The following is a 16,718-nucleotide window of genomic DNA, read 5'->3' as shown; positions in this document are numbered from 1 at the left end:
AATATTAATCAATGAAGTACACGATCTGGTCATTACCTTATAGTTGTGTCAGGGATCTTGCAGTGCACAAGTTTGTTGCCGTGTTTCCTCCATACCAGCAGTAACTACTTTTTCCGACAAGGATGTATCTTTGAAGTAAGGGGTACATGGTTGGCTGGATGCTGCTTTAGATGTCCTTTTTCCTGTATCGAGCACTTAATAAAGAGAAAATGCTGTTGACAAGATATGGATGTCACTGGCAATGGCAGCTTTTATCGTCCATTGCTAACTGCCCCTGAACTGAAGAGGCCATTAACAGTCCGCAATTTTGGTGGGCCCAGAGTTGCAAGTAGACCAGAAGTGTGTCGAGGTGACAGATTTCCTTCTCCGGACACTGGGAACAGCAGTGAGTCAGCTTTTTCACCTTGAGAGGTAGCACAGGTGAATCTGATCCTATCATTGCCTAGCTGCCATACACTTGTTCTTGTCTAGGAAATATGCCGTTAAACATTTTACGTGGCTCACTGTGCTTCCTCACCATCTCCCTGTTCCCTTTCTGTGTGCTTTCCTACTCTTCTGACATTGTCGCCTTTTACTTGCGCTCAGTCCTGTTTCTGTATTCCTTTTCGGGAACCATATTACAACAAACACACTGTGAATAAAACCGAACACGATATTCCATGTGTGGTCAAATGGTGTATGGTGATATCCGAGGCACAACTGCAATCACCTTACCTTTTCTGCAAATCAATTTAAATAGTTTTGTCACATTGTCTGAGCATTGAAACTGATAATTGCTTTTTCCCTCGTATGTTAATTTGTTTCTGCTCATTGATTGTATTAATTGGGCCAGAATTGCTGCTCTAGTCCCTTCCCACCCACACTTGCCTGGACTGAGTGCAGAGGGGTGATCTCACTGACCCTCCACAGCTGGGAGTTGGGCAGAGGGAATCCTCGGGTGATGTGGTCCTGATCTATTGTCCATGATGCCCTTTGACAGATGATAAAGCTGGAGCAAAACCGGGAAGCGTTTCAGTTTTTTAAATATCTCTGTCATTCAGAGGTATTTAAAACTTTGAAAGTGATATAAATATTTGAAGTAGAAACTAAAGCTGTAAATGGGTAAAGAAAAACATTGAATTAATTTAAAAGAAAACTTTTAAACCATTCTCCAGGCTGAGACACCCCATTGAACCGAATGGGGCCACTGGTCCCACAACCAGCCCAGTTATGTTGGTTAAAACAGAAGTCAGGCAGAGACCTTGCAGGGACAGTGCCCACATCTTTCCCACCCTTCTCTGAAGACGAAGTTGGATATTTGAAGTAGTTTTGTTATGGGTTGCTGGGTTTTACTTTATTTAGACATCCTCCTTGTGGGAAAACTTTCTGAATGACTGAATAAATTTAATCATGGAAGTAGCCATCATTCCTTAGAGGTGAATTTTTGGGTTTTGTTTTTACTGATGACATTTATTTTGTGTTTTTCTTGTAGAGGGCACATAGAGGACGTGTACGATATCTGCTGGACAACTGATGGGAACCACATGGTGTCTGGGTCTGTTGATAACACTGCCATTATGTGGGATGTTATTAAAGGTGGGAATAAAGTGTTCAAATGTGAATTAGTTTATTATTGTCACATGTACCGAGGTGCAGTGAAAAACCTGTCCTGCATACTGTCCATACAGATCATTTCATTACACAGTGCATTGACGTAGTACAAGGTAAAACAATAACAATGCAGAATAAAGTGTCGCAGTTACAGAGAAAGTGCATTGCAGGTAGACAATAAGGTGCAAGGTCATAACGAGGTAGATTGTGAGGTCAGGAGTCCATCTTATCGTACTAGGGAACTGTTCAATAGTCTTATAACAGCCCGATAGAAGGGGTCCTTGAGCCTGGTCGTACATGCTTTCAGGCTTTTGTATCTTCTGCCTGATGGGAGGGGGAGGAGAGAGAATGTCTCGGGTGGGTGGGGTCTTTGATTATGTTGGCTGCTTTACCAAGGCAGCGAGAAATGTAGACAGAGTCCACAGTGGGGAGGCTCTTCAGATGGTGACAAGGAGGTGTATGGGAGTGAGATAGATCGGCTGGTTGAGTGGTGTCGCAACAACAACCTTGCACTCAACATCAGCAAGACTAAGGAATTGATTGTGGATTTCAGGAAGGGGAAGTCGGGAGAACACACCCCAGTCCTCATTGAGGGGTCAGCGGTGGAAAGGGTGAGCAGCTTCAAGTTCTTGGGCATCAACATCTCAGAGGATTTATCCTGGGCCCAACACATTGATGCAATCGTGAAGAAGGCACGCCAGCAGCTCTACTTCATTAGGAATTTGAGGAGATTTGGTATGTCACCAAAGACTTACAAATTTCTACAGATGTACGGTGGAGAGCATTCTGACTGGTTGCATCACAGCCTGGTATGGAGGCTCCAATGCACAGGATCGCAAGAGGGTTGTAGACTCAGCCAGCTCCATTATGGGCACAACCCTCCCCACCATCGAGGAAATTTTCTAGAGGCAGTGCCTCAAGAAGGCAGCATCCATCATTAAGGACCCTCACCATCTGGGACATGCCCTCTTCTCATTACTACCATCAGGGAGGAGGTACAGGAGCCTGAAGACCCACATTTAGTGATTCAGGAACAGCTTCTTCCCTTCCGCCATCAGATTTCTGAATGGTCCATGAACACTTACTCATTATTCCTTTTTTTGCACTATTTACTTATTTTTGTAATTTATAGATTCTTATGTCTTGCACGGTACTGCTGCCGCAAAACAACAAAGTTCACATTACGTCAGTGATAATAAATCTGAGTCTGATTTCCGTGATGTGCTGAGCTGTGTCCACAACTATCTACCTTTTCTTGCGGTCACAGGTAGAGCAGTTGCCACACCAAGCCATGGTGCATCCAGATAGGATGCTTCCTATGGTGCATCGATAAAAGTTGGTGAGTGTCAAAGGGGACATGCCAAATTTCTTAAGCCTCCTGAGCAAGCAGAGGTGCTGGTGAACTTTCTTGGTTGTGGCATCTACGTGGTTGGACCAGGACAGGTCATTGGTGATGTTCACTCCTTGGAACTGGAAGCTCTCGACCTCAGCACCGTTGATGTAGACAGGAGCGTGTGTACCATCTCCTTTCCTGAAGTTAATGACTAGCTCTTTTGTGCCTTTCTTTTAAAAAAAAATCACTAAAATTGATTGCATTATTTAATCACCCGCATGCCCTCCTTGTTGTCCCTACCTCAGTATCTCTCCCTTGGACACTGGAAGAATCATTGGTGATTCAGATTACTTTATTAAATGCAAGAAAAACTTGCATCCTTGTTGTGGCATACTTTTGGACAGATGGTCACGTGTACAGTTGGCATCAACCAATATTATCTCGGTTGTTTTCCTCCAATTAAAAATAATCTCTAAGATACTATCACATCTCTGTGTGCTTTACTTCTGCATAAGGTACTCCAGATGCTGCCTTTCCAGGACATTGCTATGCTTGTTCCTCTGATGCAAGATGTCGTTAACACACACCTATGTGGTGTGTGTTAATTCACCACTGCTCTTTGCCACGTATGATGTAGATCTTATGCGAGCTTCATCCTCGCTGCATTGCCTGTCCTTGGGAGTGGCAGATCTTTGGCACTTCTGTGGGAGGTTTGTACCCGTCTTCCTTTGGTCACCTCCATTTGTCGTCTTGCACCTTTTTTGCACTTCTTGTTCCCCCCTTTTGCACACTCACTTGTGACTTGTGCGGCTAAATTAATCGCTTGCAATGAAGCGGTCTTCGTGATCCTGTCATGACGTACCTTTCACCGGTCCCATCTGCTGTTCCTGTACTACTTCCAAGCGTGGGTTTGATCTTCCTGTCTCCTGTTAGGAAATCCACTCCATAGATCTCTCAATAGCGCACACTGGTTTTAACAGTATTGCCTTGAGATTGGTAGCCTTCTTCAGGAGGACACTTTATGTTACACCCAAGTCAAGTTGTAGTGTCACTGGTTGCCCTGGCACCAGCATAGATGCATCTATTGGATGTCCTTCTGGAGGGTTGTCCTTGTTGGCCAACCTTGTTTTGGTCTACACAGCTCATCTCATCCAATCCACAGACATCTAATGTGTTCCTCATAGTGCACTATTTGTAAAAATGATTTTCCCAATCCAAGTCGTGCATTTGTTTTTTACTTTGGCCACTGATGTTACCATGCACAGTCTAAGCCACCTTATTTCTTACAGACACTTCATAGCCATTGAAGAGCAGAGACTTTGTTGTGCTTGATTCAGGCTGACGAGGCAGTGGTTTGAAAGTTTCAGTCATTGTCTTCTGGCCAATTTCAGCTTTCCTCCCTACACCAATTGACTGTCAGGGTCTGGCAATGTGAAGAATTATATAGGGTGTTGAATTTCTCATTGACTAAGCACTCCATTTTTCTATTGAGTGCACAAAGTATCTCTGGTTCGGAAAAGCGCAGAAAGCTTAATCTGACAATTGTTTATTAGATCTAAAAGATGTTTTGAAATGCTTACTGCTCATGACTGGTAAACTTCATTATGCTGCAGTTGCCCTGAATTATTAACTGTGTATATCAATCATTCTAGGGATAAAGCTGTCAATCTTTAATGAACACAAGAGCTATGTGCAAGGTGTCACATGGGATCCCTTGGGACAGTACATTGCTACACTTAGCTGTGACCGGTAAGGACAGTTTAAATTTTCCTTTTTCTAAAATAGACTCCAGCATTTTCTCCATTACTGATGTCAAGCTGATTGGTATATAATTCCCTGTTTTCTCTCTACCTCCTTTTTTTAAAGTACTGGGTTAACATTAGCTACCTTAGGAGCTCTTCCAGAATCTAAAGAAAGCTGGAAAATGACCAGACCACCAATGCATCCACTACTCCCCAGGGCCACGTCCATAGGTACTTTGGGATGCAGAGTATTGAGCCTTGGGGATTTATTGATCTTTAATCCCTTCTGTTTCCCTGACATCATTTACCTACTCGTACCGTATTCGTTTAGTTCCTCCTTCTTACCAAATCCTATGTTCCCAGACATTTCTGGGAGGTCATTGGTATCTTGTGAAGACGGAAGTGTGAATTTAATTAGTTTGCCTTTTCTTTGTTCCCATTATAAATTCCGGTGTTTCTGGCTGTTAGGAACCTACATTTGTCTTCACTAATCTTTTTTGTTTCGCTTGTATATAGATACTTATATTTGTACTTGAGGCTACCTTTGCCAATTTGATTTGCCTAATCGGTATGAGGATTTGAATCGCCCATAATTATGGCAATACCTTTCCTTCAAGCCCTCATTATTTGTTGATTTATGCTCGAATCTACAGAGCAGTTATTTTTGGGGGAGGTGGGTGGGGAGGTTGGTTAGACTGCTCCAACCTATGACTTGTTTCCCTTCCTATTCCACACAAAATGATTGTGCTGCTTGATTTTCTGAGCCCAGATCACTTCTCACCACTGCAATGATCTCACCCTTCATTAGTGGAGCTACACGCCTTTCTGTTCTACCTCTCCAGTCAACGTGACATTCTCTGGAATATTCCCTTCCTAGCCTTGGTCACCTTGCAGTCACTTTTTTATTTATGCCACAATTTAATCCAGTAGGAGATTTGTCAAAGTGGCTTACCTGCTCTGCAGCCAATGTCCCACAGTGCTAGAGCTCCCCTTCCTGAATTTCTTTCCCCCTTTTACCATTTGTTTGTCCTTGAGCTATGCAATCCTAGTGTTTCAGAGCTATCAAGAAGCATTGGAAGATATCTTGTCCCCAGAAAAAAAAACTTGCTTTGACTGTGTTCTGAAGGATTAACATAGTGAACTTTAAGAGTATATTAACACAAATGAATTATATCCAACCAGTGTCTACTTAATAATGTAGGTAATTTATCAGTTCCATAAAGTGGTCAGGGTTGGTTTACTCTGTGTAAAATGGCTTTTCTTTTGCTTTCAATTCCCAAGCATTTCCATAATGAACGCTGATAGCAGCGCAAGATCAATTTAAAAGGCATGCCAATGTCAGCTTCAGTTTTTGGCTTCCATTAACTGTTTCTGCTGTGTCCCTTTTAATATCAATGTTTTATTTTAATATATTAATTTTTATTAGTCAACATTTTGTATGTTAAATTAAATCAATTTCTGAACCAATGCAAGGTATTTAAAGACTCCCCATTGCTTTGTTTTTGCAGGGTTATGCGAGTGTATAACACACAGACCAGTGTAGGAAGTAGGCGAGTAGCCTTCAATGTAAGCAAGATGTCAGCTGGTAGTGATGGAGAGGTAAGTTATACCTGAGAGTTGCTTTACAAGAGACTGAGACAAAAGAGACTGGGGCATCAAACAAAACGCTGGGGGAACTCAGTGGGTCAAGCAGCATCTGTGGAGAGAAATGTACAGCTCATGTCATGGGTTGAGACCCTTCCGACCTGAAACGTTGACTGTCTGTGACCCTCCACGGATGCTGCCTGACCCACTGAGTTTCTCCAGCATTTTGTTTGTTGCTTTACATGAGAACTTGAGAGCTTGTTGGGAGTATAATACTTGCCATTTCTCTGGGCTGTTTTAACTAGGCAGGCATGGTAGTGTAGCGGTTAGCGTAACGCTATTACAGTGCCAGCGACCTGGGTTCAATTCCGACCACTGTCTGTAAGGAGTTTGTACGTTCTCCCCATATCTTCATGGGTTTCCTCCGGGTACTCTGGTTTCCTCCCACATTCCAAAGACGTACGGGTTTGGAAGTTGTGGGCATGCTTTGTTGGTGCTGGAAGCATGGCGACACTTGCGGGCTGCCCCCAGAACACTCTACGCAAAAGATGCATTTCACTGTGTGTTTCGATGTACATGTGACTAATAAAGACATCATCTTATCTTAGTTGGCCACCTTAATCTCGCGCTTTGCTGTTAATTTTTTTTTCTGGTGCTTCTGTCAAAGTTATGCAGAGTAATTAAGGAATCCCTGTGAAAATTCTGCCTCTGGTTATTTCCCCTTAGCAGTTTAGGAGATTGTTAGAAGTAAGAAGATGTGAAAGCAGACACATTTGTGATTACGAACAATATGTAATGGAGCTGTGAGACTTGTTAATTTTGGGGACATTTGAATGATTCAGAAACTACTTTCTATCAATAATCTCTGCTGGCAAGTTGTGTCTGTGGAGACCTCTTGTGGTGGAAAACTAGCCTTTAATGAACATTTTTTATTTAATATTCTGATTGTTTTGGGGCCTTTTACTAATTGCTATAATAATCTGGTCACAGAGCGCCACTTGTTGTTTAAAGGAGTGTTTAAGATAAGAAGATTTCTTTATTATTCACACGTGCATTGAAGCACACAGTGAAATGCATCTTTTGCGTAGGGTGTTTTGGGGGCAGCCCGCAAGTGTCGCCACACTTCTGGTGCCAACATAGCATGCCCACAACTTCCTAAACTGTATGTCTTTGGAATGTGGGAGGAAACTGGAGCACCAGGAGGAAACCCACGCAGAGTTGGGGAGAATGTACAAGCTCCTTATAGACAGCGGCGGGAATTGAATCCAGGTCGCTGCCGCTGTAATAGCGTTACGCTAACCGCTACACTACTGTGCCTGACATTAAACTAAAGCGACGGTATTGGCCCCTGATGATCTGTGCTGTTTTGTGATGATTAGCAGAATTAACCCTTGTGTCCTGGCCAATATTTAACCCTCAGAGCAAAGATACTTAGACTACTGAACCATTATTCCATTGTTGTTTGTATGACCTTCTTGATGTATGACCTGCAGATTGGTTGCTGTGTTTCCTACATTGCAAATAATGACTTATTCCGCAAGTGTTTGGAGTGGATGGTAGATTTGGCCTTCTAGGGGGTGAGCTCGTGTACAAAGGAAGCTTCTCAGGAGTTGCTGAGGAAGCACGTGGAGAGGTGCCCCCCAGGAGGCATTGTGGGAGGTATTTGGGAATCTTAACCTCCCAGATGAATGCGAGAGAGATCTAGGAGGTGACCTCCAGTGATTGGCAGGGATGCACATGGAAAGCTATTTAGGACTTGCTCAGTAAGTGCACGGAGAGGTGACTTCCAAGAGGCACCATGAGAGGTTTCTAGGAGATGATCTCCATGAGTTCCAAATGTACAGCGGATCCATCCTCGCTGTGTGCTCGAGTGGCTGAATATATCTGTTCCATCTGAGGACAGACAACTTACTGTGAACTGTTGCCTTGAGTGGTAGCTGCAGAGTTTATAACAGACTGCCTCAAAGCCATCATCGTTCTTTGCCTCTATGCATTTGTGACCTCGTGGCCCCTAACCTGATGAGGCAGGTATCTGGAGGCTGTCTTGCTGCAGAAAAGTCAGATGACCACAATCTGATATATGGACATTGGTCAGCGTTAGTAGCTGAGAACTATCCTGTTATCTGCTGTTTTTTGTACCATTGGAATTGGCCAGTAAACAGAACAGGACACTGACCAACTTTTATCGATGCACCATAGAAAGCATCCTATCTGGATGTATCACGGCTTGGTATGGCAACTGCTCTGCCCGGGGCCGCAAGAAACTGCAGAGAGTTGTGGACACAATCCAGTGCATCACAGAAACCAGCCTCCCTTCCATACCTCTCACTGCCTTGGTGAAGCAGCCACCATAATCAAAGACCCCACCCACCCGGATCATTCTCTCTTCTCCTCTCTCCCATCAGGCAGAAGATGCAAGAGCCTGAGGGCACATACCACCAGGCTCAAGGACAGCTTCTACCCCACTGTGATAAGACTATTGAACGGTTCCCTTACATGATGAGATGGACTCTTGACCTCACAATCTACCTTGTTATGACCTTGCACCTTACTGTCTACCTGCAATGCACTTCCTCTGTAGCTGTGACACTTTATTCTGTATTCTGTTATTGTTTTTATCCTGTACTACTTCAATGCACTGTGTAATGAATTGATTTCTATGAACAGTATGCAAGACAAGTTTTTCACTGTACCTCGGTACAAGTGACAATAACAAACCAATACCAGGATAACCTAGGCAACAAAGTTATTGAATGGAGCCGCAAGGGATTACCCGAGTGGGGAGCTGGCCTGGGGCTCCATCGGAAATGGTGCAAATGCTGAAATCCGAGCAGATGGAGAGTGGGATTCGGAAGATCAACCTTCTCGTAGTCATGAAGCCTCCGTGCAGCCAGGAGGAGCAAACCGTGGATCAACCCCTGAGATACCCTGCAGCTCTCTGTAGGTTTCCAGGGACTTAGTGCAGATTTTCAAAGGCACTTGATATTTTCCGTGCTATTTTAGTCATTCAGAAAGTTCAGTTGTTGGGCATGGGATCTCGCAATGCATCAGATAATTAAACAGTGAATAATTTAATTTTCTAAATTAAAGATACAATGTTTTTTTGGCTAGCTAATAACCTTTTATTTAATATCAGAATCTGATTTATTATCACTGACTTAAATGACATGAAACTTGTTTTGTGGCAGCAGTGTAGTGCAAAAACATTAAAATTATTATAAATTACAAAACAAATAGTGCAAAAAGAAGGAATAACAAGGTAGTGTTCGTGGACCGTTCAGAAATCTGATGGCAGAGGGAAAGAAGCTGTTTCTGAATCACTGAGTGTGGGTCTTCTGGCTCCTGTACCTCCTCCCTGATGGTAGTAACAAGACGAGGGCACGTCCTGGATGGTGAGGGTCCTTAATGATGGATGCCACCTTCTTGAGGCACCGCCTCTTGAAGATGTCCTCAATATCATTTTATATTGCTATTTAAGAAAGGGTCAAGAGAAAAGATGGGGAACCATATAGGCCATACGTGAGTTACAGATGCTCAACTTATGGACACCTCAACATACGAACGTGCTTCCATAATACTATTAAATTTAAAGTCCAAATATATGCATGCGTTCTTTCCTGCACGTGGCAGAACGAGATTCCTTCCTCCACTTCCAGTAATTGTTCTTTCTTATCAATCTTGTGTGCTTTTGATGCCATTCATTACAATACTGTGGAGATATGGACACCATATCGAGTATTATTTTTTGTTCATGCATTTTTCGACTTATGCACAAAATCAACTTGTGGGCGTCTGTAAAAAATATGAAACCTGTTCGTTATGCAGGGACGGTCTGTGGATGAGACTGGCAAAATGCTGGAATTTACCACTAATGTGATAACAAAACACTTAGAAAATGATGATTTGATCATGCAGTCAGCATGGTTTTAGAGAGGGAAAATAGTGTTTGATACATCTAATTGAGTTAACCAGCGGAACAGATAAAGGGGAATCAGTGGGTGTGGCATATCTGCACTTTCAAAAGATAATTGATAAAGATACCATACGAAAATAGATACATTGAACAAGGCTCAGAGATTTGGGGAGTATTATAGACAAAGGGCATCAAACAGAGAATAAGCCTGCCTTTTATGGGTTGACAAACTGTTACTTGTGGGGTTATCACAGTGATCAGGACTGGTCCCTCAGTTATTCGCAATTTATATTTTTATAATTTATTTTTATATTTTAAGAGACATTTAGAGACACGTGAACCAACAGGGAATGGAAGGATATAGAGAGACCGTGTGCAGCCAGGTGGGATTAGTTTAATTTGGCATACGCAAGATGGGCCCAAGGGCCTGTTCTATTAATGACAGATAAAAAGACAAAGTATCCATGTTTGACGATGGTACAAGCCGAGATGGGAAAGTGAGCCCCGAGACTGATGCTAAGACGACAAGTCTGTTCCTTAATTCTTACTTCCCATAAACCTTGGGAAGACTGGATTGGCTGGGTGCACAGTCACGTCCTGTTGCCGTCTGTCCAAAGTTTGAGCTGTGACTGTGTTATGATTCCTTTCTAACATTTTGGAGTTTGGCGTTAGTTATAGTTTTAAAAAAATTGTTACTGCATTATCTTCTTCTGAGTTTGAGCACCCTACCCTTGCCTCTGGTGCAGTTGATTCACTGGGTTCTTGTTCAGTGACTTGAGCTGGGTGAGGCTTTGTCCATTTTGTTTGGCATCATGACGTGTTGTGCCTCAAGAGTAAACATCTCTTAATGATGCACATTTCCATGTGTTTGAGGCAATGTGAATACAAGCCTTTGGAATGGGATCAATTGATGTTATATGAGTGCAAATTGCTAATATTTGTCTTTTCGAGCAATAAAGTCAGTCATACTGCACTGAAACGGGTCTGTTGGCCCACCATGTCTGTGCTATCAAGTACACTACGTTTACAATAATCCTGTTTACCAGCCCTTGGTCCATAGCCTCTCCTCAACACACAAATCACTCCAGAGAATCTCAGAATCAGATTTATCATTGACTTAGATGACATGAAATTTATTGTTTTGCAGTACAGTACAAAGACATAAAATGACTATAACTTACAAAAATAAATCAATAATGCAAAATAAAAAGGAATAACGAGGTAGTGTTCATGGACCGTTCAGAAATCTGATGGCAGAGGGGAAGAATCTACACAGTAATGATCCTAAGGCAAGTATATCCTCCAACGTTAGGTACAGAGACCAGAACTGCTCACAGTACTCTAGATGAAGTCTCACCAAGGTCATTATCGTTAATTAAATCAAAATGGCCATGGTTAGGAATTGAAGGCCAGGTTGAAATTGTTCTTGTGCAGTTGGTGAGGTAGGGGCTGAATCAGGCAATGTGATAGAGATGGAAGTCTGTTGTCTTGTCAATGGCAGGGATCTATGTTTTTGAGTTCAATCTGGGGTCCTCCTTTGCTCCAGAGTTGCAGACATTCCAGTTCAATTTCAGACCAGGTCTGGGAAGAAGGAGGGACTCAGTGGGTAGGAAAAGGAATTTTAAAACCTAAAATTAATGGCTTTGGTTTTCTGGAAACTTACTTCAAAGAAATTTCCACTTGTTTTGGATAAGCTTTCTGTCAACCTGGGGGCAGTAGAGAGGGCAAAAGAGGTGGTGATTGGGTGGTGTTGGGTTTATCTGAAAATGGCACTGTTTTTGGATATTGCCAAGGGGTAGATGAGCTATGGGGCACACCAAGGGTAGCTGTGTGACTGCAGGAAGATAAGATTTTTTTTATTAGTCACGTGTACATCGAAATACACTGAAATGCATCTTTGTGTAGAATATTTTTAGGGGCAGCCTGCAAGTGTTGCTACTCTTCCGCCGCCAGCATAGCATGCCCATAACTTCCTAACCTGTACGTCTTTGGAATGTGGGAGGAAACCAGAGCACCCGGAGGAAACCCACGTAGACGCGGGGAGAATGGACAATCTCCTTACAGTTATTTCTCTGTCTGGACAGTTTAGAATGGGACCAGGTTTTTTGCTCTCACTCAGCTGGAAGTAGATGGACTGATCTTGGTGGAGGAGATGATGGAATGATGTGTGGTTTTATGGAGCCTCCCACAATCATTAGATGTGGCAGAAGTATTTAGAGACGAGTACTCTAACAAGCACTGTATAAAGTATCCTGACTGGTTGCAGTATGGCCTGGTATGGCAATTCCAACACACAGGAATACAAGAGGCTGCAGAGAATAGTAGACACAGCCCTCTCCACCACTGTCAGCATCTATAGGAGGTGCTGCCTCAAGAAGGCGGCATCTTATCATCAAGGATCCCCACCATCTGGGTCATGCCATCTTCTTGCTGCTACCATCAGGCAGGAGGTACAGAGGCCTGAAGTCCCACACCACCAGGTTCAGGAACAGCTTCATTCCTTCAACGACCTGCACAACCCTAACCCTACCTCAGCAATGGAACACTGGACCACCTCTTGCATTACCATAGACTTGTCTCTGGTTGTGTCTTTTTTTAAACACTAAAGCTCTTATTTTTGCACAGTTTTTTCTCTCTCTTTTCACTCTCTTGTATAATTTATATTCTGTGTGTTGTCTGTACCTGTAATGGTGCTGCAAGTAATTTTTTAATTGTACCTGTACCTAACTTGTACACACAACAATAAACTCAACTGGAATGTTTTTTTTAAACCACTGTTGGCACAATACAGGCAAAGAAGGGTGGGACTTGGAGAGAGGATATTGAGACAGAAAGGAAAATAAGTCTTTAAAATTGTCTTAGGATCAATTCACTAGTTGGGTGAATGAGACTGCAGTTTAATCTGTTCCCTTTCTGGAGCCTTCTGGATTGAATGGGAGTCCTTGTAACATGAAATGCCAGTTTTCAATGGCTGCAGCAAGTGTACTTACCACAGAGTACGTTGTTTGTTGTCACTGAGGATGCAGTTTGTGTGTGGCTTTTGGTGCTGTAACCAGTCCAGCAAGTTGTGACTCACAACTCTGAGCATGTGTCACAGGATCCCCAGCAGCTTGCATTGTCTACTCTGCAGGTGGCATTGGCAAGCCAGTCAGCGGACTCTTGGAGCCTGGTAACTCCTAGACCCTGCGGCATCCGCTTTCTTCCCTCCACAAGTTGTCAGGGTTCTGTGCATTTCTGAGGGGGGGCCACCTTGTCCTCATCTTTCCAGCAGTTTTTGAAACTTTAATCAATATGCCACCTTCCTCCTCTTCTCGAGGAGACTGAAAAGAACATTTTTTTATGGCCATATCTGGCGTCTTCTCCTTATTCACAAAAGGTCTCAGATGTGAAACGTTAACTGGTTCTCTCTCCACAGATGTTGCCTGACCTGCTGAGTCTTCCCAGCATTTTCTCTTTTCCAGATCTCCAGCACCTGCAGTTTTTAGACATCTGTCTGCCTTCTCACTGCCCTGCTTGTTTTATCTATGGTATTTTCTGTGAAACCTGAGAACTGGGTGCAAGATATTGGAAGTAATTTTTCTACAACAGGTTTGGTCGTTTGTAGAATTGAGAGTTCATTCACTTATTCCTGTTTTGTTTTGAACCAATGGCAGACCAAGAGTTATCGGATGTTTCATGATGATGGCATGAAGTCATTCTTCCGCCGACTCACCTTCACACCAGATGGCTCCTTGCTCCTCACCCCAGGTAAGTGCTTCCCTGATGTTTGTTTATACTGTAGTGCGCAAGAGAGCAGTTACTTCTAGAAGCTTTGAAAAGTGGAGAAGATTTATGAGGATGCTTCCAGGACTTGAGGGCCTGAGTTGTAAGGAGTTGGGCACGTTAGGCCTTCATTCCTTGGAGTGTAGGAGACCGAGGGACGTCCTTATAGAGGTGTATAAAGTCATGAGGGGCATAGATAGGGTTTCCCCCTTCCCCAGGGAAGGGGGAAACAAAAGCTAGAGGGCATAGGTTTAAGGTGAGACTTAAAAGGGACCAGAGGGGCAACTTCTTCACGCAGAGGGTGGTGCGTATACGGAGCAAGCTGCTGGAGAAAGTGGTTGAGGCAGGTACAAAACAACATTCAAAAGACACGGATAGGAGGGGTTTAGAGAGATGTGGGCCAAACGCTGGTAAATGGGACTAGTTTGGTGTTCACCATGGTCGGCATGGACAGGTTGGGCCAAAGGGCCTGTTTCTGTGCTGCATGACTCTCAAGTGTGCAAGGAACTCAGAACTAATGGCAGTTCAAATGGCTTTGCTGTCTACTGTAACTTAATCACTACTGCTTCATCATGGAGTTGAAGAATTTTTCACAATGGATCAGTGACACAATGCAGCAGTTGCCGTGGTATTGAGCGATGCAGGCTAGGAAAGACCTGGTGTTAACCCCTCCTGCTCAGTGCTGAAGCTCCTGATCTCAGTCAACCCAGCAGTAGTGCAAGTACGATTGCATTTGAGGATGAGGTGTAAAAATTAAGTCAGGCTTCTCTTCCGTACTGTGTTGTGGACAGCACATCTGACCACCGTCAGTAAATGCAGATGCACTTTCTCTCCTGTGGTCTACTGGCTTGAAGGCATTCGCTCCTGAGAGATGCAGGTGGAGTCATACAGGACGGAAAGGAAATGCTCTGGTACGGTGTTAGACAGCTGTTTGCAGCTGTAGAACTGCAGCCAGGGAGAAGGAAGAACATCCAGGTGTGGCCACTGATCTTTTCTCGGCAACTCTCTCTCCAATCCCATTTGTATGTAAGCTGCGGATGTTCACTGAGCTGTTGTGTGAAGGGGCAACAATGTAAAACAAGATCAGCCGTTGTATTGTAGAACATAGAACACTACAGCACAGTACAGGCCCTTCAGTCCACAATGTTGTGCTGACACTATATCCTGATCTATCTATCTAAGCCTTCCCTCCCACATAGCCCCCCATTTCTCTATCATTCATGTGTCTATCCAAGAGTCTCTTAAATGTCCCTAATGTATCTGCCCCCATAACCTCTGCTGGCAGTGTGTTCCACGCACCCACCACTCTCTGTGTAACAAAAAAAACTTACCTCTGACATCCCCCTTATATCTTCCTCCAATTACCTTAAAATTATGTCCCCTCGTGTTAGCCATTGTTGCCCTGGGGAAAAGTCTTTGACTGTCCACTTGATTCATGCCTCTTATCATCTTGTACACCTCTATTGAGTCACCTCTCATCCTTCTCTCCAAAGAGAAAAGCCCTGGTTCACTCAACCTATCCTCATAAGACATGCTGTCCAATCCAGGCAGCATCCTGGTAAATCTCCTCTGCACCCTCTCTAAAGCTTCCACATCCTTCCTATAATGAGGCAACCAGAACTGAACACACTACTCCAGGTGTGGTCTGACCAGAGTTCTGTAGAGCTGCAACATTACCTCATGGCTCTTGAACTCAGTACCCCAACTAATGAAGGCCAACGCACCATATGCCTTAACAACCCTATCAACTATTGAACAGTGAAGTAGGCTTGAAGGGTGAATGACTTTCACCTGCTCCTAATTCTGAACATCTTTATGCAAACACAGACTGGATTTGATAGACCTACAGGGTGCTAAAATAATCATTTCACAAAAGATCAGATTGGAAAAGTGAAAGGCTGCTTTAAGGGGGATGTCAGGGGTAAGTTTTTTTACACAGAGTGGTGGTGCGTGGAACGCACTGCCGGCAGAGGCTGTGGGGGCAGGTACATTAGGGACATTTAAGAGACTCTTAGATAGCCCCCCCATTTCTCTATCATTCATGTGTCTATGTGGGAGGGAAGGGTTAGATAGATCTTAGAGCAGGATAAAATGTCGGCACAACATTGTGGGCTGAAGGGCCTGTACTGTGCTGTAGTGCTCTATGTAAAGAGGAAGTAGTGGTGTTGGCCAGTGCATACACAAATCACTGAACATTGCTTAAGGTTTAGATGCAAAATCTGAGAGAGAAGATGTCTGACTCAGGCTTCCCGGAAGCTGCCGCCACCTCCTCTTCTGGCTTCCCCGCCCTAGCCTCTGTTCCTGCCTGATGTTGGTCATGTGGCAAGTTCCTTGCGTCACAGCTGCCATGTGACCAGCAGCAGAGCTTCCAGGACCTTGAGCAGACAGCAGGCGGCAGCACCCTCCTCTTGGCTTGTAACTAAAGGCAGATGAGAATGTCACCATGCAACAAAATAAGCCTCGTAATTCAATACTGTAATCTAAGTATATATTTATTAGTGTGCATCATATATAATGGGCACAGATTTTAAAAAGTACCAGCATAGCACTGTGTCCTGTTAACTGTCGGAATCACAATGCTAGATTTGAGATAAATTGCGGATGAAGGTGTAGAGAGAATCGTTCATCTTTTTCTTGTGTCCATCCACCAAAGTCTGGATCGTTACACCCACTGACTCAATGCAATGAGAGGCAGCATCAGCCAAATCCCGATCAGTGCACAGGCTGCTCTCAAGGGTCGAGCAGACAAAAGATGTTGCGTGGTCTGCCTCTTACCGCAGTGGCAGATCTCGAG

At 43.7% G+C, this 16,718-nt stretch overlaps 1 protein-coding gene across 3 annotated transcripts in view; it reads left to right on the top strand.

The window, feature by feature from the left end:
* chaf1b (chromatin assembly factor 1, subunit B) overlaps positions 1–16,718 on the top strand; it is a 40,896-nt gene that overhangs the window by 7,562 nt on the left and 16,616 nt on the right. For all 3 annotated transcript variants that reach the window (XM_052014180.1, XM_052014181.1, XM_052014179.1), the window contains 4 exons: positions 1,472–1,575; positions 4,576–4,672; positions 6,174–6,264; positions 13,816–13,909. In XM_052014180.1, coding sequence (XP_051870140.1) covers positions 1,472–1,575; positions 4,576–4,672; positions 6,174–6,264; positions 13,816–13,909 — 386 coding nt within the window. The remainder of the gene's footprint in view (positions 1–1,471; positions 1,576–4,575; positions 4,673–6,173; positions 6,265–13,815; positions 13,910–16,718) is intronic.

Source organism: Pristis pectinata, chromosome 4 (genome assembly GCF_009764475.1).
Source record: "Pristis pectinata isolate sPriPec2 chromosome 4, sPriPec2.1.pri, whole genome shotgun sequence".
NCBI lineage: Eukaryota > Metazoa > Chordata > Chondrichthyes > Rhinopristiformes > Pristidae > Pristis > Pristis pectinata.
The sequence above is the reverse complement of the archived record's forward strand: the minus strand, read 5'-3'. Positions and strand labels throughout refer to the sequence as shown.